Genomic DNA, 23,593 nt, shown 5'->3' with positions numbered 1-23,593 from the left:
CCCACTTTGCTGCACACACACACACACACACACACATATACACAGCCCCTGCCACAGGTGGGTGACAGGGAAATATATCAGTTTGATATACGCTCAGCCTTGGTTTCTCTCTTCGGGAATCTTATTGAGAATCGTTTGCGTGCCTCGGCACCTTTCCATGTAGGTTGTGAAGTAATTAACACACTAAGTCACAGCTCAGCGAGAGACCAAACGCACCCTGAGGAGAGACGAGAGGGGATGTAATTAGGAAGAGAAGTGGGACAGGTGGGAAGGATAGGGAGAGAGAGGAGGGAAAGAGAAAGTATGGCTGGGAAGTTTACTCAATATTCACCTGAGGTAGCATCAGTTATCTGTTGATGGCAGGATTTTAAATATACGTATTCCCTTTAGATGTGGAGAACAGGAACAGCAGCAAAGGAAGGAACAGGATGGTAGTTTAAAAAAGCCTTTCCAAATAAAGAGTGGGAGGACGGGAGGCTGACAGGCTGAGTGAATGACAGACTAAACTGAGACACACACAGGTGAAGATAGAAGGAATAAATACAGACCCAGGACAGAAAGGCAACAGACAGATGACAGGATAATTACAGACTCATGGATGTTCCTGGTTGACCGGTGACAGCGAGAACAAATCCTCTCTCGCTGCGCCTGGCTGGGGGAGCCCAGTAATGAATTCTGCATGCAGCTGTTCTGCAGACACGTACAGTAACAGGACATACATCACACAGAGGAGCAGCCATTACCCACAGACAGAGAGGAGAGGGCAGGTGCATTGGACTTCCAAGAGACCCATGTAGTGTTCCTGGACATTTCCAGATGTCAAGAAGAGGGACACAGCGCCAGCTAGGCGACAGCAGAGACGTGCACAGGCTCTCTGGGGGAGGGTGATTACAATAAGAGGGTACCAGATAACTTTTCCCACATACAAAGGGTCCACCAGGACAACAGCATGGCTCGCCTTTCTCTCTAGTGTCACATTAGGAGTTTCCCTACTCAACCAAAATATCCCCATGCACCACCATGTAAAAGCAACAGTGAGAGAAGTGTTTACCGCTATTGTGTTAACATGGGGGTGTGGGGGGGGCAATCCATTTTAGCATTTGCCTTTTTCAGCATGTGTTCCAGACAAAGACTCCCCCTGGGATCGATGCTTGTTGTGGCATGACGCTGCCTAAGCTGACCTGGGTGGAATCACGCCCTGCTGCACTCCAATCATCCCAATACAGTGGACTGCTGCACCCACTGACATGCTAGTGACACAGAATGCATTCTGCGGTTAATCCAAAGCAGGGCCAATTTGTCATTAAAGGAATACAGAGCAGCCGTACTGCGGTCGACCACATGACGTCAGGAATGTTTGAGCATTAGTATTATGCTTTACCAGAAAAAATGTGACCAGATCATGTGTTGGTGCTAAAACCAACGAGCAAGTGCTTGTAACGGTTGAAAACAAACACTGCTTGGGAAATGTGGATTCTGTGATGACTCTACTAACGTCGGCCTACAGAGAACTGACCAAGGACTTCACTCTTTGGTGCCAGAGGAACCACCTCCAGCTCAGGGAGGACCAAGGAGCTGGTGATTGATTTCAGACGGCGCCAACACACCTTTTTGTCAGTCACTGCACTTTTATATTTATATATTTATTTGTGATTTGTGCCTTGGCAATCACATCACAATCTTGTGTAAATGTTTCCACAGATTTAATTATTCCCAGAGTGTCCCAGCAATGTGTGGCCCTAACCCGGGCCTACAGCAGCAGCCAGCCTTGAGCTTGTTGCATAACGTGTGTGATTCAGGTAGTGGGTCTGAGACAAACGGGTCGGGGCGGGTCTTGTACAGAGTCAAGTGTCAGATGTATCTGTAGATGACAGGTTGGTTACAGTGCTGAGCTTTGAGCCTGGATACATTGCAGGGTTTACATCCTACATGCAGGGGCTTTTACTATGCTAACGCTTTCCTCGTTTCTCCCTTGCATCTCTTCCTCCCCTCTGGTGAGGACGTGAGGAAGAGAAGCAAAGATGAGAGCTGAAGCTGCCACATAAGAATCTCCACTGCAGAATACTTGTGAAATGCTGCATAGCTGTACTACCTGAGAAACTGACTGCTAGGGTTTATATTGATTTAGAAATGAAAATCGCTCAACATCTGGATTATAACTGTTGTACTGTTATTGCTTCTAATTTAAAAATCATTTAATATTCCTTTTAAGACTTTTCATGAACAAATCAATGTTTCTTTGTTTTGATTACTTAATGGCCTTTTTTATATGACCAAAAAATCTTGTGTTTTCCCTCAAACTTTTATTGGATGGGAAGCCATGTTATCTTATATTTGGCCACTCATTTTAGCATTTTCATTTTTGTGTCTGTTCGAGGAATGATTCCATCCCTGATAGATTGACTAGTCTTGGATAAACACACCACACAACTGTCAGAGTTTTAGTTCAGAGTGTTTAAGGCTTAATTGTCTGGGTATTAAGGCAACAACACCTCATGTATTGCCGAAGCAGGACAGCCTACAAGTCAGAGTCAACCTCGGCTCCGATCAGTTAAGTTTGACTCTAAAGGTGGATCCAAACCCTAAAAACCCTAAAAAATAATCTAATTCTGTGGTGTACTCTGCTACACACCACATAGAAGCTCGTACGTCCAGTGTCTTGTAAATAAAACAACAATGCTGCTTTGTGTGATACCACAACAATTTGGAAACAACTGGTCCTATATATTCCAAACCCCAACATTACTTTGCATCTCAGCATGTAACTCAGGTTCTACTTACCACCTGTAGATCTGCTTCAAACTGTGCCATCACAACTTGATTGTGTCATGTGGGAGCTCCCCCAACAGGGTCCTCTCTCCTTTTCTCCTTGAGGTGCATTTAAGGGATCAGAGGAGCCTCCATGATGGCCGAGGAGGAAACAATTTGGAGGTCACTGGAGGAGAGAGGACACAGAGTGTGAGGAAATGCACACCATAAACGAATGACAGACATTTGGAAAGTGGAAGAGGAAAAGGAACCAGAGGAGGACATGTTTCCAAACAGACATTAAGCATGTGTGAATAGTCAGACAGACAGGTGCATGGATCACACCGCAGAGGGGGGGGGCGCTTCAAAGAAAATCAAATTAAAGTGAACTTCATAGTAATTGCATTCACACCTTGATATATTTAATTAACAACAGCATGAAGATCTCCTGCTGAAACACCTTGTCTTTAGAGCAGTGAAACCCGAATGAATCTATCAATCTGGTATAGGTACTGCAATCTCCCATATGCCTCTTTCCATATGAGCCGAGTCTGTAAATGAGCTGGTGTGTGTCTGGATTCTGCTGTTAAGCGGTAATAGAGTTGTTCTATTTTCTCTAATAAACAATCACACTTTGATGTTTTTAACGCAGGGAGGTGAAAGTAGGTCAGGTAAACACCATGCTGTTCAGATACATTTCTAGACTTTCAAATCTCTTCTTGACTTCTTGAATATTCTTTTATTTTAAAAGAATATTCAGAGACCGTTTGTAGCGTAGTGCCATTTGTGCTTTGATATGTTTTTGATTGCTCTGTGCACTTTCACCCCTCATAATGGCAGAACTCCCATTATGGTTTGGCAGATCAAGACAATTTTGGTCCAAAGAGAAACTTCACAAGCAGCCTAATTGAGCTGTCAAAGGCATTTCCTTCCAGTTGGGTTGGATGAAGGAGGCCGCAAAACAAAATCAACAAATGGCAGAAGCTGCATTTTGCATTCCAGTGAGACCATTAGAGCCCAGGGTAAACTACGACCTGCAGTCACTGGTAAACATATGGGACACAGTTACTAACCAGTTAGTTTCTCAGCGTTATCATGGTCTGTCCTAACACCAACACAGTATTTGCAAGAGTGTGATTCTAACTGCCAGCCGTGCCCAAGTACACCAAGTGATTGAAATACGTGGAAGATGTTGAAGCTGCATTCAAGATGACACAAATTAGTAGTAGCTCATATAAAAAATAAAACTGTATTTTTTAGAATTTCTGAATTTTTATTCTGCTGACATTAGAAGCATTTTCTTTACTGAAATCTTTGTCAACCTGCAAGTCATTTCAGCAAAATGTTATGAATGCCGACATCTTTGCATCCCATAAATGCTTCCTCTTCTTTGTTGTTTGGCAGTATGGAGGTACTGTTAGCTTGCATTAGCTAACCTTACTGAGGTTAGGATAAACTATTCTCATTACAACGTTGATGTACTCGACTTGTAATCAAATAGAGGTTAATTGCTATGTAGTTTATTCACTTACAAGAAATTGCCTCGGTGTTTGGTGCATATCATGTAAAACCATAGCAAACAAACTCAGAAGATGCTTCCATTTCCTCTATCTATCAAACGGCATGGTGCTTTTTAAAAATACCATGTAATTCATGTATTGATACTTGAACTCTTCAGCAACAAATTGATTGAAAAAGTCATGAACATTTGGAATAATAGAATAAAGTACCTGTGAGAAACAACAGTAATGCAAAAGTCAAGAATATAATTAAACACTGGAGAAATTGCAACATTTTCTGAAAATATAAACAGAAAACATGTACAATCGAGCCATTTAAGATAAATAAATGATAATAAATAGTATTCTCTGTAAAGTAGATCAAATTTGCTCCACATTTACCAGGTTCCGCGATATGAGGATGTCCAAATAATTAATCAAAAAGAATACAGTGATAATATCCATCTGCAATGGGCCTCATAATAAATACTTTCACTGGGTACTTTAGGTTCATTTTGATAATGATTGATAATTAATACCGCCGTACTTTTGCCCTATTCTTATATGCCTTAGCTTTTTCTTTGTGGTTTATTCTTATTTTTACTAGAGTATGGCAATGAATTAAAGTCACATGTGTCATAAAGGTAGGTGAAGTTCATTCATCCATTCTCTACAGCTGCTTGTTCAAGATCCCAGGGGCCCTCATACCTCTCCGAGCATGCCTTTTGCAGAAGCTAAAGAAACACTCCACACTTGAGCGGGCTGATTCACATATTCATCTCTGGACTATTCAGCTTCCCCTTCACCCGAGAGCTACACGTCTCTTTTACTGTGAAGGAAACCAAGGTGAGAATACAGCAGCTGCTGATAAAGAGGGCCGAGGTCATGATTCACACCAGAACAAGAAGTCTTTCCATCAAATAAAAAAACACTTTAAAAGAGTTCAAGTAGGATCACCTTCTCCTGCCTCCCTGAGAGCAGCTGCTGGGAAAAAGGTACAGGCTGCAGCAGCTGGAGGCTAACTCTGGATCTATTGGTTATTTCCATTAATAATGTGGACATTATTTCCACGATTCATTGTTTTATCTCTGGTTCATGGGGCCCCAAATGTGACATCTTTTGATGTCTTGTTTTATCCAACCTAGAGTCCACAAGCTAAAGATTAACATTTTAAAAGACTTGGTGCTTAAAAATGACTCAACAACTGTTTTATGAATCAAAACATGTTAAATGAATTACATTTTTCAGAGCCCTACCTTTACCAGTTGCAACATTACAGTCAACAGGTCTATACACAGAATATTATCATGTTTATTAGTTTTGAAATATCTTCAGTCTTCAGTACAGTTACAGTTTTGTTGCCATTTTTGTACATCTGATTGTGTAGCCTACACCTTTGAATACAGGGCTTCGAATAGCATCTTCACTCAGTAGTATTGCAACTTTTACAATTAAAATATCTTAATGCTTCTTCCAATACTACTTTAAATATTTATGTTATTCAAAGGCTAGTGTTGGACAACAAATCACAAGTTATAAGGCTAATTCCCAAATCCCCAATACATTAAACTATATTTGATAGACTCAACAACACATTCATAAATCAAAAATACATATACTTAAAGGGTATTTAAAGCCATGTTGACAATATTGAATACAACCATTCTTAATAAATAAACATTTGTGAATAATACAGATTTTTTTGTAATCTTTGACTAAGTATTTATCAGCTTAATTCAATAACAGGCTTAATAAAATACAATGCTGTAAACTTAATTGAATAGCATGCAGCTAGCTAAAAACATTATCAACAGTGCTAAACTTACCATTAGCTTGATAGCTCTCTCATCCTGAAGGAGGTTCGAAACAAACACTTTCCTAGGCTTTGGTAACATTTTCCTCGTTGTTATCTTTGTGTCCACTTTCGACAGCAATTGTAACGTTTTAGTGCTCCATTTCTCTAGTTTCTTCCAAAAAAGGTTCGCACGGGTTATAATGTCATAGTTGTGTCAGAGTTCGATTTGGGTCACCCGGTTGCGAGACGGGCGGTGATTAATGGGCTACCAAACGTTATACACGCTTCATGTGTGTTTGTCTTCATCAAGCATATTATTATAACTAACCCTTTCTGATAATTGTATCCGTATCATGTAGCATTCAGCCTGTCCTTTTTTATAAATATGTGAGATGTTTAGATTCCTTATACACATTCTGAATAAGCCTATATGTCATTTTGAGATAATACTGTTATTTTAAAAAAAAAATTGTTTCACGATTTACAATAAGCTTTCTCTACTGGCAGGTAAGTATTTCTGGTGGTCAAAGCTAAATGATATTGTATTGTCCATACTTTGAGTCAGTATAAATGTGTAGCTATTTGGTTATTTCAGTTAGATTGCTGGGAAGCTTAACGTGTATAACTTTAATACAATTATTTCCAACTGTATTTGAGTAGAAGTCAAATATATAACATAAGCAACAGGATAAATTCAAATTAAGTGTTAACATAAATAGATATGGATAATTGCGAATGTTAACCTAAAAAATGACAAACCTAGATTGTAGCATCCCACTTTGAACAGAGAAGGATGATATCCACAGTGAACATACATCCTTCATTTCCGTTCATATTTCAAAGCTTCCTGACCTATATCCCTTCTGTCCATCTTCATTTCACCCCCCTTCATTTACCTGGCCATCTAGGACAAAGTGTTTCCATAGCAACCCCTCTTAAGAGAAGGTCTGCAGTGAAAAGTAAGGGTTACCAAGCACACTGGTATTTAACCACACACACCCTCACACACACTCTCAGAGTAGGTCAGCGGAGACATCAGCTCTTTAGCCTCTGAAGCTGTGGCGCAGGCTCTGTGCCTCCAGCAGAGGATCTGTGCACACTGCCAGGACACTGTAACCCCCGGCTGAATTGTATGTGGCTCCACCAATCAGATCGCAAGGATGCAGGCCAGCTTTTTTTCAGTTATTCTAGTTTTAGGCTGATAATGGTTTTATAATCATCTTCTTTGCATCAGACCGAGCAGCACTGTTGAGATAATGTATTGGTGAAATGGAACTCAACACAGGTACCAGCAGTTTTAGGGCACTCGTACTATACTTGAGCACATAAATGATATACAGTAACTGAAACATTCATATACAGTTAGCTTCACAGGGCATTGACGTGCATTTAGCCTTTAGAATTAAGGGAGAGGCATGAGGAAAAACATCACACATTTACATAGTGTCTTTGTTGAGCTAGCCATTTTGTTGCAGATTTTTTTACCTTTAAGGAATAAAACCATCTTAGAAGTGTAGAGGGGTTGACTATGGACAGATTCCCTTGCCATTCGTTTTGATTGAGAGTTCCAGTTTAAAGTACTGAACTTTGAATTATACAACAATGTCTTCACTCAAAAAGAGCAGCAGCTCAGGGCTCAACTAATATTGAATTTCTGAAACTCTTATGAATATATTTTTTCATTTTAAACGTTATTGCACGTAATTGGAAATTCAAGGTGTTTTTATTTCAGTTTGCAGATTTTACATTTCTGGATTTTTCAAAATGTAACCTTGAGCTATTGTTTTTTTTTTTTAATTTAATCAGACCTGTTGGCCTGGATCCATCTCCATATATAGTCTTGGTATAGAGTTAAAGACAATATTTACAATTTAAGAAAAAATATTTATTCAACATATAAAACAGGTCTGGAAAAGGCACAAACATTTTAAGTGTATAAAACTAACTAAAAGGCTGAAAACAGTTAGCCTAGTACTGGATGAGTAATGCATATAAACATGTGTATTCAGGCTGACGTTTTAAGAAATGGATCTTCATGATAAAAAGCAAACAGTAAGTGCAAATATTTAAACTAAAAGAAAATATGTTCAAACAACCACCAATAAACAAAAAGGTCAGAAATGCCGGATTTTTACAACTGTCATTTCCCAAGGAGTTATCTGGTATGACATCTGTAATTCTGTATTAAATACATGAAAATCATCTTTTGGCTGCTAACTTTGTTCTACTGTATGTTTGACTAGACTTCCGCTATGCTGACTATAATAAGACTTTAAAAGGTAAAACTTGCTCACCATTTTAGCCTATATCACCCCAGAAAATCCTAAAAATGATTAAGATATTTCTAAATAAAGCGCCGTCCTAAAGTCTTCATTAAAGCTTTCTCCAGGGGTAAAACACATTAAATGTGCCCTGATAAATCCCTTGTACGTTATATGTTTGGTTGTTTAAACACAAGAAACTGCAGTTCCCCTTCACCGACATCGTGCAAACATAGCAATGAAAGTACTTAAAGTTGTTCTAATTAAAACATCGATTGTGTTTAAGGCACAAATAAGAAACTGTACAAAACTTCACAGAGTCAGGGGAATGAGAATTTACATGCTACATGATTGCAACCTGGGGCTTTTTCATGATTGTAGTACCACAATACATGGGTTACATGAAACAGCTGAAAAAAATGAATTCCTCTTCTGAGCGTTGACTCGGAGCGCCCTCTGGTGGCCACGTTCTCTCAGTTTGTCGATAAAACGTCCTCCTGCAGCACTCCACCTCTCATCAATCTGCACTAAAAGTCTGTCCAACATGGCTGGGTTATTAAAAATAAAAAACCAACCACTGTCAGGAGGTGTAGCCGGAATATTTAAAAAACTAAAGAGAGGAAGAGGGGCAGACAACATGCTTCCCAGAAGTCTTAGAAACCTGATAGCGTAATCACACAGGCTACACTTTGCACTGCTGTTCTATGGAAATCAGTCTACTCTTTATCAGCTGTGCTTATGGAGTCAATAAAATCCGATGACTGACACACATGCTTTTGAGGCCGAGGTAATATGATCAACGGGGCAGAGGTCAGAAGCTGTAAAGGCTTCACAGCGCTACACAGACGCAGGGGTGTTTGAGGCACACGGGGAGGATGCCCTTGTTGATTTGGTGGAAATCCACCAGCTGCAGGAGGTCTATGAAGAGAGTCAGCCCGTCGTCCATGGTGAAGTACTTCCTGCCTCCCTCCTCGCACTGCCGATAATACAAAGACAGTTACAATAAAGTAATTATTCAACACACTTTGTAATTACAAATAAAAGTGCGTTTCATCCATGGCGTTTCTTTGAAGGGGACTCACAGGGATCACCAGGTAATGTTTGGTCTTCAGCTTGTAGCACAGCGAGAGGACGAAGCACTGGGCGTGCTGCTGGCTCTCACGGATCAGGAACATCCTGCACAGAAACACACGTGCGGAGAAACAGATCAGATACCAACATCCTTTAATGCACTGGGCAGGGTTTATTACGTAAAACTAGAAAAGGTCCCTCAGTGGAGTACAGATATTAACCAGGCGTCTCCCTCTCCCCGCCCAAACTGAGCAGTGAAATCTCATACTGTGAATTGAAATGTATACAACGTGGGTTTTGGATCCATAAGATCATTTATGAGACCACACAGTGTTTAGTAAAATATTCTTCCCTGCAGTCTCTCCACTCACCCGTCCACCAGGCCCTGCTTCTCTATCAGCCGCTGTGTATCCTTTCTGGAGACGCCTCCGTGAAACCATGGCTGGGACTTGTGGATGGCTACAGACAAACACAGAGACGGTAAACATAAGAAAAGTGAGCGAGGACATGGTGTGATGTATTGGAGATGTAGAGGCTAGGCTCTGTGTCGTCTCATGTGGACTTACAGGATGGGCGGGCGGCGGCGTTGGAGTTGGGCAGACTGCACCTCAGGGCTTCTCTCCTCTTCATGGGTGGAAGAAGCAGAAACAAGAGAAAGAGTCACAGTGTCAGATATTTGTGGAGGATTTATACATACATACTATTAATCAATTAGTTGTTTGATCTAAAAATTATCAGAAAAATTGGGAGGACGGGATGACGTCTTCAAAAGTCTGTGTTGTTTCGTCCACAATCCAATATTAAAACACTTTAAGTGTCATAGAGGAATTATGAAACTACTTTATATATTTTATTAATATCAAAGCCTGCAACCAATAATTAATGTCACTCAAGACCAGTCAGCTTATGATCAATAATATCTGAGCAGAGTCTAAAAAGGATATTTTTCCTCACCAGCTAGTGCGTGCCTTCTATCACAATATAGAAATATAGAGCCTCTACCTCTGATCAATTCTGACAGTTTTATCATTTGGTGAAAAAGGAAGTAAGTTACCATGTGATACCTGCCATACTTACTTTATGCTCCTGTATAAAAACGACATGAATGCCATTTTTCTTTACACCAGGCTAAAACATGCTAACGTTTTAGTTTGACATGGCCAGATTGAAGTGATGTAGTACTCTTTTCAAAAGATATATGCGTGTATGACCCGTTTACCTTCGGGTATTCATCGTTGAAACATAATTTAACTTTAAAGACTTAAGTGAGTCTCGGCTGGACGGAGGTCTACCCATGCGTGATTACTGCCTCCATATCAGTCTTTATCACTCTTTTTATTGCATTGCTCTGCAGCCATGTCCCTCCCCTCATGTCCTCACCCTCCAGGCTTGCCCCTCCTCCCTCTCTGCGCTCTGGGCTTCAGTCGGGTTCTGGATGACCCGCCCGCCGGCCTTCCCTGAGAAATCCATGGCCACCAGGCTTGCCTCGGACTTTGACTGCTCACACAGAGAAACAGCAAGTATGAGAAGAGAAACTTGAGAGGACACTACACAATGACTTCTTAATCCTATCATGTGACATGTCTGATGATCTCACTTTGACATCTGCCAGCTTGCTTCCTTCCAGGATTTGCGGGGCCGACTTGGATAACTGGTAGTTGCACTGAAGCTGCTTCCCATACTGCGCACACACAAGCACACCAAATAAAGGTTACTGCTGTACTCAAGGATGATATTCTACCACAGTGTTAAGTTTTTTTCAAATACTCCAGTAAATACAGGGTGTTTAAGGAGGAAAAAGACAGGACACCTTGAAGAGTCTGAAAGCAGACGTCCAGCACGTTCGTGTCTGTTCGCTCTCAGCGCAGAGGATCTTCAGGTCCTGAGTACGCACAGGGTTTTTGGAGGGCTGTACAAATACACACACAGTACACAAAACTCCTTTGAAATATGGTTTTCACATTCGTCATTAAATGCTTAGTCCATCACATACTTCACATGTTGTTCTTATTTTGTTATTATTATCATTTGTTGTCTGTATGTTGTTATTTCAGTCCTGTTTTGCCTGTTCCTACTCGGCTATTTTGCATTTCTGCTATTGTTAGACATATCTCTTTGAGTGTGTACCTTGATGCAGAAGGTGAAGTCTGCAGGCGCTCCGTACAGTTTACGGCTGTTCACCACCGTGTACACGTTCAGATCGTCCAGATCAGCCACATACTGCAGGTGGCGAGGCTCCTGGTGGCACAAAGACAAACACACTCAGTGAGCCTCTAATTGCAAATGCTTTGTTTTGAGACACAGAACTATTGATTCAATATCACTATTTTAATTAGGGCTGCACAATAAATCTAAAATTGTATTAATACAATTTACAAATCAAGGGAAGCACAACATTTGTTCAAGGTTAAACATTTCTGAAAATACCATTTTGACGCAATATTGTGGAGAAGCAAATATATCCCAGCCTACAAATAATAATATATAATATAACACATATTTGTTTGGTATAGAGCACACCATAAGCAGATGAGAATTATGATTTAAAAAAGTCCCTTCAATATGCTGAATCATACTGAAATGGCAATATCAGTCAAAATAATTTGGAACAAGTTATTTTTAAATACTTTTGTAATAATTTGAAGCTTATATTTAGTTGCTGCAGAAGTGTTCCTCACATGATTTGTCCTTATTTGCTTTTTTTGTCACATTCAGACTATGATGAATGGCCGGGTCGTGGGTTTTCATAAATGACACTTTTTGTTTTTTAAAGTGTCATTTATCCATTTAGTCTGCGCTTGTTTTTACATTATGTTAGACTCTGACCTTAGAGGAGCCTTTGGTGGAGCAGTAGAGTCCTGAGCGGCGGAGGAAAAAGTAGACCTTCTTCCAGGCCTTACGGCTGGACTCTTTGACCTGCAGGAAGCCCTGAATCTCCGGACACGTCCCCGACCTCAGCAGGTTCTGAGGGACACACAGGATCATAACAGTTAGAGGGAGCTGTCGTTGTTCTCAGGCTCTTAATGCAAAAAGAGTGACGTATAAAAAAGGGAAATCATGAATGTAAACTCAAGACGTAAAAGACATACTGCAGCAAATAAAATGTATGAACACAATATTCTATGATATAATATGTGGACGATAAGTGATTAAGTGAATAATAAGTACATGTATGTGTGCATATTTAAAAATAAAACAGTTGCAAAACAATTATTTCACAATATAAGCCCTTGATTTGTTTTTTTAACCTGAAAATAAATGATTTCCTAATGTTTGATCATTGCAAGAGGACCTCGTTTTTTGTAAATGACACTATTTTGCTTATATGTTTGTATGAGTAGGGAAATAAAATAGGCATGATTAACAGTTTGAACCGATCAAAAATTATATTGTGAGTAATTTTTGGTTATTGATTTATTCTTCAAAAAATTGCAAAAAAGTCTCTGTCCCGAGCTTAGAGAATGTGAGGATTTATTACTTTCTTCTCTGTCGTAAGAAATCAGTTAAGTTCATCACATTTTTTATAAATAAATGATTATGGGAAGTTATAAAATGTATTTAAAATGATATATCTTTGCTTTACCAGCCTTTGTGTCTGAATAAATACAATCAAAGACACTTGACAGGTCTACTCATGATTACCAGTGTCTGTACATGAATCGGTGTGATTCCAGCAGGTTTACCTGAATGAGCTCTGAGGACGTCATGTCCTTGCTGACATCAGCGCTGTCTGAGATCATGTTCTCCGGGAAGAAGAGCTGAGAAAGGGAGAAGAAGGGTGACATCATAAAACCCTCATTGAAGACAAAGAAGCTGCAGGATTCTGCTTTGGACAGGGATTGTCTTGAATATGCAGATTAAACACATGCTCCTTTGTTAGGGACATGAAACATCATAACATACCGTTCGGACAAAGCCTTTAATAAATGAGCAGTCGCGCAGTGTTAGCCGCAGGTGCGTAAAACCAACAGGCGTCAAATTTCAAATGTGCTCACGAGGGAAACACAAAGTCCTTCTGGTGTCCTTGTTTGCATACTGTATGCACCTGGATGTGCTTAAATGACTGTATAGCTTTAAGAAGACATATTATACAAATGGTCAGGTTCATATTTGTATTTTCTGCCTCCACTGGGACATGTCTCCATGCTTTAAGGTTCAAAAAGCTCTCTATTTTTCTCATACTGCCTCTTTTCACCCTCTGTCTGAAACAAGACCCCAGTCTGCTTTGATTGGTCAACTGGCCGGCTCTGTTGTGATTGGTCAACCTCTTAGAGATGTCCCGCCACTTAGCAAATCATGTAAATGCATTGGAGTGCTAGCCAATAGAAGCACGATTGTGATGATGATAATAATAATAATAATAATAATCATTTCAATTTATAAAGTGCCTATTTTAATAATCAAGTAAATGTTTAATTATTTTGCAAGCAATAAATTAATAAAATCTCTTTATCAAGCATCTAAAAATAAAGGTTGATCTCTTTCAGAAGATAAACAACAATTGAATTTGTTTGTCACAACAGCTTTTGGAATGTGCTGCATTTCTCCATCTTTAGTAAATGTAAACTGAACATCTATCACATCCAACTGATTTTGTTACGTATTTATTAAATATTTTTAACATTAACTAGACTGGCAATCAATTGATAAATCAGGAAAATAAGCAGATTATTTTATATTGAAAGAAGTTACAAAATCATTAGCAGCTACGAATGACTCTTGTATGCTGTGTGCATGAGGCAGCTGTGCGCTCCAGGACACATGGTCACAGTGTAGGACACATTTTATGAGTGAGATGCAGTGAGTCCATGAGTAAATTCACTTTGGAGGCAGTGAGGCATACTAAAATACAGAGAACCAGTGGGAGGATCATCTAAACCAGTTTTTAAAGTGTCACCTTTGTTTAACAGCACAGGCGACAGAGCAGATGTCTGGAAATACCCGAGGCATTAAGTCAGCGCGTCTGCAGCAGCACGCAACCCGCCAATTACGTTGTTTTTTCATAGTTATATAAAAGCAAGGGATGTCAATGTATTGTCTTGGGTTTTTTTTTTTTTCTATTCTCAGAGTTTGCATTGGTAAATATGGAGCTTTGAAAAAAGACTGAGGGCTGCTTACCACTGGCTTCCTGAAGAACTCGTACTTGGCGTAGTTCTTGCAGAATACGAGCCTTGTGTCGCCTTTGAGAGACCAGGTGGCCTGAACCTCCACCACGACCTCGTGGTCCTCCAGGCATCTCTCTGAGTACACAGGAGAACATTTCATAAGGCATTTTTTACCATTTAGGAAAGGAATACTTCACCCCACAAATACATTTCACACTCCCCCCTTGCCTTGTCCAATGGACTCTTTTTTTGACTTCCATAACACAATGACATCACTTGGTAACAGTTGTGCTTTGGCATACGAGCATAAAAGCGCCCGTTTAAAATCTCTCTATTTAAACTGGTGTCAATTAATTACATTTAATGAATCAAAATGATTTGAAAGCGTTTGTATCCCTTACTAAAATGTCTTCAACACCAAATTACAAAGCTGGGATAAAATTGTTTTATGTTTGTCATTTTACTAATTTATTTAAATTTGATTGATTTATGTGTATTTTATTTGAGTGTAAAGTAAATGGAATTTTATATACATTAATAACTGTCTGACTGTAAGGCCATTCGTTATTGTCACTGTCTGTATGCGAGTGTCATTATTTGTATTTGTAAAACATACGAAAACAAAATGTAATAAATATTAGATATTGTTTTTTTTAAATAAAGTAATTAAAACCATGTGTTCAGGAAGAACGTGGATTAAACGGCAAGAGTAGTTTGAGATTTGTGTTGTTTTGATGTTCCCTAACTTCAATTCATTAAGTTTATTGATTCTTCGCCAACCATGGAGACATGCAAGAACCTGTTACCTTTCATTTTCTCCATGAATTCAAACTAACCCAGGGTGAGTAATTGGTATACAAATTGCAATTCTGGGGGTGAAGTATGCCTTTAAGGTTTCTGTTCATTCTAAATCTCAGTCGTACCCAGGCTCAGAGTGGGATGGAGCTCCAGCAGAGCCCAGTTCTCCTGATCGCTGCAGTGCGCCGTCTGCACCAACATGTGACACACCTCTCTGGCCGTCGCTCCCCGAGAAACCCACACCGACCTGCTGTGGCTGTCCTCTCCATATACCTTCACCAACTGATGGAGAGGAGGAACACATATTCAGATCATTAGCCAAAGGTAGCAATATAAAAAAAGAAAAAGTTATAGAGTCAAACCAACTCATAATTCAATTTGCCTTCACAAGCACAGGGTGTTTACCGAAGGTAATCTATCCAAATGATGAAGGTTTTTCAGACGAGGGTGCGGTCTTATGAATTAAAATCAAATATCACAATATATTTTAACAAATACCTCGATATTGTTTGGTTGACAATTGATGCTTTTGAATTTGAAATTATTACACAGGGGAATTTTGATAAATAATCATTGGATATGAACAGCTAGAACATTCAGAAAATGACATGTATTCATTGTACTTTAGCCATTAAACCAGGAAAACACTAGACTTATTGCGATATGTCATATCTTAGACTATCTAGTTTCACATGACTTATTGGTCACCAACAAGAAAATCCAATACCACAACATTTTTGATTGGTTTGGTTGTTTGGTTTCTTGATAACAGTGATAACACTTCTCACACCTGGCTTTGGCAATGCATGTAATCTTGAGACATGAAGCCAAAATGGGAAGCCAATAATCTGTCAGCAGTAGTGCAGAGGCAGACAGTAACTGGCTCTGATAAGAGACAGTCCTTCACCCTTACAGAAAGAACTGTCATAAAGTCATAAAGTTAACTGCTATCACAAAACAGGCTGTTGAGAGACTACAGGAACACAAGCGCTATTAGTGTGGGGCCAATGCCCCTGAAACACTGAGCTTGGACCCCCCGTGTGGCCCCCACTCCAAAGAAAATGTTATGATAATACAATGTGTGATATTTATGCATCGAAGGCTGTGCTGTTACTTGGGTCGAAAAATAAGAGAAATCTTTTTGTTTTTCCAGTCAAGTAATTGAACAAACTAATTATGTTACTAAAACAAACACCACTCCTGGTATTGTATGTCTTTCTGTTGCGAGCGAAAACTTTACACTGAATAAAAAAACGATGAAATCTGGATTCCTGTCTGTTTCGGTGTTGTTTGTAGGGCTGCACAATTGTGAAAAACAAACTAATTGCGATTATTTTTGACTGCAATTGCCATATGTATTAGGATTTTGAATGGATGACCATTTTTAAATAATAATTATCCTTATGATTTAAAACGTATTATAATGGACATGGTGTGATTTAAAAAATAAAAGGTTGTCAAGCCTTTAGCATATGGTTTGTAGGCTGGGACATCTCAGCAGCTCCACAATACTATTAAAAATGGTATTTTAAAACTAAATTAGCCTTTAAAAAATATTGTGCTTACCGCAATTTAAATATGGCACAAGCTGATATTGCGATTCTGTATAATATCGATTAACTGTGCAGCCCTAGTTGTTGGTATAGGAACCATCAACCAGCAGAAGCCATTTTCTCCTCTGCTTAAGAAAACCTTTTTAAACTCCTTTTCTCTTTTCCTAACTTTTTTAGCTCTTAGATGCTTGGAAATAACTTATCTCTACCATGATCTGGTCTATGATATAAAGGGGAATTCTTAGAAGATCTCATAACTCTGATAGAATTCCAGATGATAGGAGCAGCCATGCTTGCTGAGCGCCTGTGTTTGTGCTGCTGAGGTGAAATGGGTGCAGGTTATTCATGGGTCAGGATGTTCCTCAGAGTGTGCTGTGTCTGACACAACGTCTGGATCCTGCAAGCCTTAAGAAAACAAACCTGCCTGACCAGAAACCTGCGGCTGTCAATCAGCAAGTCCTGACTGGTTGGGCTAGTGCTGACGTCAGTCAGGACAGATAATGGCTGAGTATCAACCGGGGGAGGATTACAGGGGAGGAACATTCCTTCAGTTCAATATCCGGTCAGTCTACTTCGACTCCCCAGCAGGATTTATTAAAAAGCAGAACATATGTTCCCCTTTACCTTTGCTTCAGACTGAACAGTGGAGAGCAGATATTCAAAAACAATAGTCTTACATACTATAAAAGCATTTCATGTTGTGCATGCAATCTAAAATGCTGGAGAAAGTCATGTTTCTGCTAAATACCATGTTATCACCCTCCAAAGCCACACAAATAAATAAATGAAAGGTTTTGTACGACAGAGACATGACAGCATGCCTTCATTGGTTTGAATAACGCTAAGCCACACTAGCTCCACTTATAACAAGATAATAAGTGAGATAAACAACACAACCTACATTTTTGATCAAACTCTAATTGAGGTAACATAAAAAATAACCCATTATAAACATTTGCTAATGTTAGCTTACATGATTATATGAGGCTTTGTCCATTGTTTTCCTGTTATTATGCTAATGTTGGTTTGCTAATGACATTAGCATCTAACTGATGTTAGCCAACACCAGCAAACTTATAAGGTTCATACCAGTTACTTGTGTGTTAACATTACGTTAGCTAACTTAATAAGTTACAGTTAGCCCTATATTGAAATAATTAGTTTGTATAGAGAAAATTCACTTCAGCATTATCATTTGCTCTTTTTTTATTATTTATAGGTATGTCTGAGTTTGTTTTTATTGTATTCTATAAACTAGACAATTTTTCTCTGTGTTGGAATTCAACAGACACTGTATGGCTGCCATACATGTAGAGATAAAGATTTAAGAACAATTTGGAGTGGTCTCTTATTTTTTTCTGGAGCTGTATTTCTTAATTTCTCAAAAATGTTCTTGTTTTTGAATCCTTAATATTATCATTACTGTATTTTATTTTATATTGTTAATTCATTAGTGTTACCTGAGGTGCAATTCTGCAGTGCACTGATCATGTGTATGTAATTCTTAAATAAAGTTAAAACAAGTCTTATTGTGTAAGCATCTTCTTGGGTCATATGTCTCTGAATTTTAATAATTGAAGCGCCATTAAACAATACACTTGTACTTATATAATACAGGTGCGTATGAGCATCATTAAAGCATCATAAATACCAATGCTGATGTGTTTGCTTCCATTTCAGTTCGTGACACACAGGAGACAGTGTGGCACGCCGCTGTAATTAGACATGTTTATTCTGGCAGTGCATGTGTGTCAAAATAAGACAGTGCAGGCATGGCAACACGGCCGTCCTGTCAATCAAAATCATAACCGAACTTCTTCTGCACTATTGGAAAACAGGTTAAGACACATTAAAGAGATCCAGCTGCCAGGCCCTGCAGGCAGGTGTGATGGGATTAACCCTGTAGCTCTGAGTCCAAACAAAACAGTTAGAGGATCAAATCTGACGTTATCCTATTTTCTTAATGTCCATTTATTGTACGAATACCTTTGAATCTTTAAAAATAGCTCACAAATATATAGTTTAAAATAGAAAAGAACAGTAATTTCCATAAACAGCTTAAGTCAAACTAATAAATACTAGCACAAATAAGTAATCAAAGCAAAGGAGCGATACTTTATAAAAGCAGGAGAGGAAGTGACTTGTTGGCTAGATATTGGAGACAAGGAAACAAAACACCGTGCAGATGTTGTAAGCTAACTCTGCGATAGTGACAGCTGGCCAACATTCAACCAGCGCTCCGGTCCCAGCTGTGTGCATCACTTTTTACTAAGTCCATTTCCAGGGTGATTTGATATTCTTGCATGGTTTGTATTTGCAGCATTTAATTTAGGCAGACTATTTAGACACCTTAATCCTGAGTCAAACTGCAGAGTGTGAAAATATAAAACCATTAGAGATGCAAAAGACTTGCTTTGAACTTACATGTTTGTTACTGGACAGTTGTGGAAGTGAATTATTGAGCACTGGAGACTTGGAGGGGCTGCAGAGCTCTGGGAAGGGGTTGGGTATCGAGGAAGAGAATCGCTCTATGCCTTTGGCCCTGGAAACAAAGTTAAAATGAACAAAAGAACACAAAAAAAGGTCAGAAGCAGCCAAGATAATTTACCAAGAAACTGTCAAATGATTTTACCAGACAGCCACATGATTTACAGGTGGTGGTAGTATTCTGTATTTCTCTTATTGTTGACAATTCCCATGAGGAAACTAAAAGCATATGTACTAACAAGTGTTGTTCTCAATGAGAAACACCATATGAATCCATGAACACACACACTGTAGTTTATTATGTCCCAATTCAGCATGCATCGTCCCATCCTGAAAAAGGTGGATTCATCCGCCACTGAAAATAGCCCCAACAAAAGCACTTTTTCTTCTGGTCGGAGTGACGCATGTTAAAAATCATTACAGCAAAACTAACTACATCCATTTGAGCTGAATTTCAAAGATGCATAATAAGAAATATTGATAATTGCAGCTTTACACATTAATTTCTTTGGGAGGAACCAATGGGATGGGGTAACATATTTTTGATTTGGCTTGATTTGGATTTTTATTTAACAATAAGAAAGCCTCCTCCTTGAAGGTATATGTGTGTTTCCTTGCACTAGTCCACATTAGAGATCTAATGAGTATTCTGACTTTAAACAGAGTAACAAAACTTCCCTATCTTGGCTTGCTTTGGCTAAATACAGCATTTGGTTATATTATGAGAGAACAAGCCAGTCACTAGACAATAATCTGTTATAAAAAGGCATTATGTAAAGACACATAGAAGTGAAACAGAAACAAAGCCTCTTAACAGTGTCAAAATGTGTAGAATAAAGGCAAACTTAAGTATGTGTACTAAGACTAGTGGAATGATGTATTCCCTAAATGTTCAACTATGACTTGACATTTTGAAAAATATTATTTCAACTTTATTTTCATCATTGCTTTATCTCAAATTGAAGGAATGCCACTTCATTTTCAATTGTAGTCCTGACTTTCTTCGAAATGTCCATGAAAATTTGTTTTCCTACTTTCAATGTTTTGCTAATGCCCTGCCCTGATACTCTCCCTTGAGTTGTCTTAACAGAAACTGCTGTACACGTCATAGGACTTTTGGCCTGAAGTTGAGTCACCAACTTGGGTCAATACGCACGTTCAGAAGACTATTGACTTACTTCCTGCAGGCACGGTGCATATTGAGTAACCAGGGAGTAATGCTTTCTGCCTGTGTGCACACAGCTGCTGGTTGTACCTGTTTCCGGTGATCAGGATGGGTTGGGAGCGCCGTATGGAAGGAGACTCAGCTACCAGAGGAGCCAGGGTCAGGGTGGAGCTCCCCAGTAACATCTCTGCTCCGTCGGACATGTCCTTCATCTCTGAGCGCTCAAACACTTCTGTCCAGTGGCCTGCCACTTCCATCATGTTGCCTGAGGGATGGAAAAGTCATTATTTTAGACCTATGATATACTAACATAAGCAACCTATCATAAGGGTTGAAACTAAGAATATTTTCCCCTATCAATTATAAACCAGAAGGAGTTAAATGAAAAGATATTACATTTTAATAAATGTATGCCTTTGTCTATGTGTTTTTCAATGTTTACTTGATACCCAGCTAGGGCTGCACGATTTGGAAAAATAACTTATTGCCATTACCTTGACTGATATTTCAATCGCGATATATATTTAATAGCTCACATTGAAATATATATTGAATAATTATGGTGTGATTTTTTAAGAGGACCTGCATGCATGACTTATTATTGAATTGCATGTAATATCAGCTCCAAACTAAATAAATCCAAACCCATTACATATTCATTTGCAGCTGATTTTTGTCAGAAAAAAACCGAATGATGGTCATGTTTAACTCAATTTACATACTTTATCATTAATCACTTTTACGTGGAAGACTTGTCATGTTGAAACCTGTCAGTTTGTGAATTTCCTTTTCTACAGTGACATATCAAATGTTCAAACTATTAACTCACCAGAATTTGAACTGCATTTGCAGTTTTGATAGCTGATAAATAATAGCAATGTATACAAACCCTTTATGGCTTTTAGACAAGAATAAAGTCTTTATTTATTTTCCAGTGACACATACACCCACAGCAGTAGTGTGTGTTGCAATTCTGGTTTGTAATATTTCTCTGGCTCTGCGCCATCAAAGTCTATTTTCAGTAACGATAGTGTGACTCAACCGTGTTGTTTTTATCGTAGCTATGTGTGTTCATGTGATCAATGTGTTTTTTTATTGTTGATGTAATTGGAGTTATCACGAACAGCCATAGGTGTGTATTTTGACTGAGGCAGCACCAACCTTAAAAACCATAAATATTCACTCAAGATGATCAACTACCGAGTCAAATTCACCAAGTTTGACACAAGAGGACTTTTAAAATTGATCTTAATGATAAGTGAATTATTATTTATTCATATCACTCAGCCCTATTTCAAATGCCATCTATGATACAAACACAGGATGCATGTTTAAAGACAGGCACACAAATGTCCTCAAAATGCAGACATTAAAAGACATTAAATTATTTTCATTAAAAACACAAAACTGTTATCGATTAACCGATCAAAAGAAAAATTATTACTAACCACACATCTCAAACATCTTAAATAAGGAGATGTCACTGTTTTATTTCTTATCAAACTAAATATTGTTGGTTTTGGACAACAACAAAAATCAGATACTAGAAGACATCACCTAGGACTTAGGGAAACTGGGTCAGGTGGTTTTCCCTATTTTGGACATGTTGCAGAACAACTTGAAATGTGTTAGTAGCCCTAGAGATAAAGATAAAAAACGTTGAATATATCTGTAAACAGAAGGTGGAAGAGAATAAACTACTGCTAGTTCTAAAAGCCTAAACTCTAGTCTCTGCTAACACAGGTGTAGTCACAGCGCCAAAGCCTAATACAGAAACTGAAAAAAAAAGTACTCACCTTTTCTCATTAATCCTCCTTTGGGGTAAAAACAATTTAATTAAAATGACACTAGGTTAAGGACCAATACGGTTACCTTCGGCTACAACATATATTTAAATAAACTTTATATTTGAGGTTAAAAACAGCCTGCACCTGTTTGGGCTAGCTTGTTAGCATCTCCGGACAAAGCACCACTTACCTGTACACTGTGCGTTATCAGACGGCAGGTTTTCAGCTGTCCGCCATTGCATTAATGCCAAAACGTGATGCAGGACTTTGTGTTTGTTCTTATGTGTGGCACACAAAAACAGGATGGCGCGCCACTACTAAAATGCCAACAACATTATCTGAGTTTAGAGGCGGAGGGAAGGCGGAGTCTGTCCGTCAGGTGTGCACAGTGAACTCGACCCCCTCCCTCACCGAGCCGCTGACACCGTTTTCAGGTGAACGGGTTTAAACCATAATGTTTATGGTGTGCACCATTGGGGCTTCTATTATATTTTATTGCCAGTAATTAAATTGTCCTACATTTCGTCAAAAACTGTTTTGAGTAACGTGTACTTTATTTACAGTTTACCCTTTTAGGCTTTTTACTTCAACTCTCCTACATTCAGAGGCCATTCTTGTACTTTTTACTGCATTAGAACTACATTTGTTTCATAAACTTGAGTTGCACTGAGTGGTAACTTGTTTTATCAGTCTGTAATTAATTAACAATTTATATAGAATAACAATGTGGAATGGAGAGTGTCATCTGTGAAACCCCACATGATGGCAGTGTTACAACGTTATAGACTTTTTATATAACATACAACAGATTCACTAGCAGTGCTACAAGTATGATGGCCTCTCCCAAATGGCCTATGCTAACCTTCCAAATGGTTTCCATGCAAATTTAACAGTGATGCAAATGCTCAAATCATTTATTAACTGTATCAAAAACTACACTATGATAACAAATTGTAAAAGAGGTGCTGAAGGCAAGATGCGAAAAAATAAAGCACTTTTAAGTATGTAAACGTCACAGTAAAGGCAACAAATACAAATATGAACCTGAAAATGAGCATAATAGTGCGCCTTTAAACATACCTTACAACATACCTTTGTAGCAGGGGCTCCATCATGCAATATGCTGAGGAAAGGCTTCACTGGCAGATTTTTTAAGGTATGGCAAATGTTACATTTAATCTAATGATCTCCATGCCTTCACAATGTTGGCTTTCTTGCATTACATAAGCGTTAGTGATGATTTAATCTTCAAGACCTATTAACACACATTGTAACTGGATTATGCAAACTCCATTCTACACAATGAATACTTTACTGGCATGAT

General features: G+C 38.7%; 1 protein-coding gene across 1 annotated transcript; it reads right to left on the bottom strand.

The window, feature by feature from the left end:
* Window positions 1–7,905: 7,905 nt before the first annotated feature.
* grb7 (growth factor receptor bound protein 7) lies at window positions 7,906–22,636 on the bottom strand. Its single transcript, XM_063893763.1, has 15 exons — window positions 22,460–22,636; window positions 20,573–20,747; window positions 19,255–19,372; window positions 15,403–15,559; window positions 14,493–14,614; window positions 13,058–13,132; window positions 12,201–12,338; window positions 11,502–11,612; window positions 11,185–11,283; window positions 10,972–11,055; window positions 10,755–10,871; window positions 9,941–9,998; window positions 9,746–9,833; window positions 9,386–9,479; window positions 7,906–9,279 (listed from the first exon to the last, which is right to left on the bottom strand). The coding sequence occupies exons 1-15, from the start codon at window positions 22,509–22,511 to the stop codon at window positions 9,133–9,135; spliced, it is 1,635 nt and encodes a 544-aa protein (XP_063749833.1). The 5' UTR covers window positions 22,512–22,636; the 3' UTR covers window positions 7,906–9,132.
* Window positions 22,637–23,593: the final 957 nt, after the last annotated feature.

The sequence above is a fragment of the Eleginops maclovinus genome, chromosome 10 (genome assembly GCF_036324505.1).
Source record: "Eleginops maclovinus isolate JMC-PN-2008 ecotype Puerto Natales chromosome 10, JC_Emac_rtc_rv5, whole genome shotgun sequence".
Lineage (NCBI taxonomy): Eukaryota > Metazoa > Chordata > Actinopteri > Perciformes > Eleginopidae > Eleginops > Eleginops maclovinus.
Note: the sequence above shows the minus strand (reverse complement) of the source record. Positions and strands in the feature narration are given on the sequence as shown.

Excerpts from the sequence above, each read along its gene's own strand:
- grb7 (XM_063893763.1), bottom strand. The coding sequence starts at position 22,511 with ATGCAATGGCGGACAGCTGAAAACCTGCCGTCTGATAACGCACAGTGT. Across the intron at positions 20,748-22,459 it reads TGATAACGCACAGTGTACAG|GCAACATGATGGAAGTGGCA; the intron begins GTAAGTGGTGCT and ends TCCATCCCTCAG. Across the intron at positions 9,280-9,385 it reads AACATTACCTGGTGATCCCT|TGCGAGGAGGGAGGCAGGAA; the intron begins GTGAGTCCCCTT and ends TATTATCGGCAG.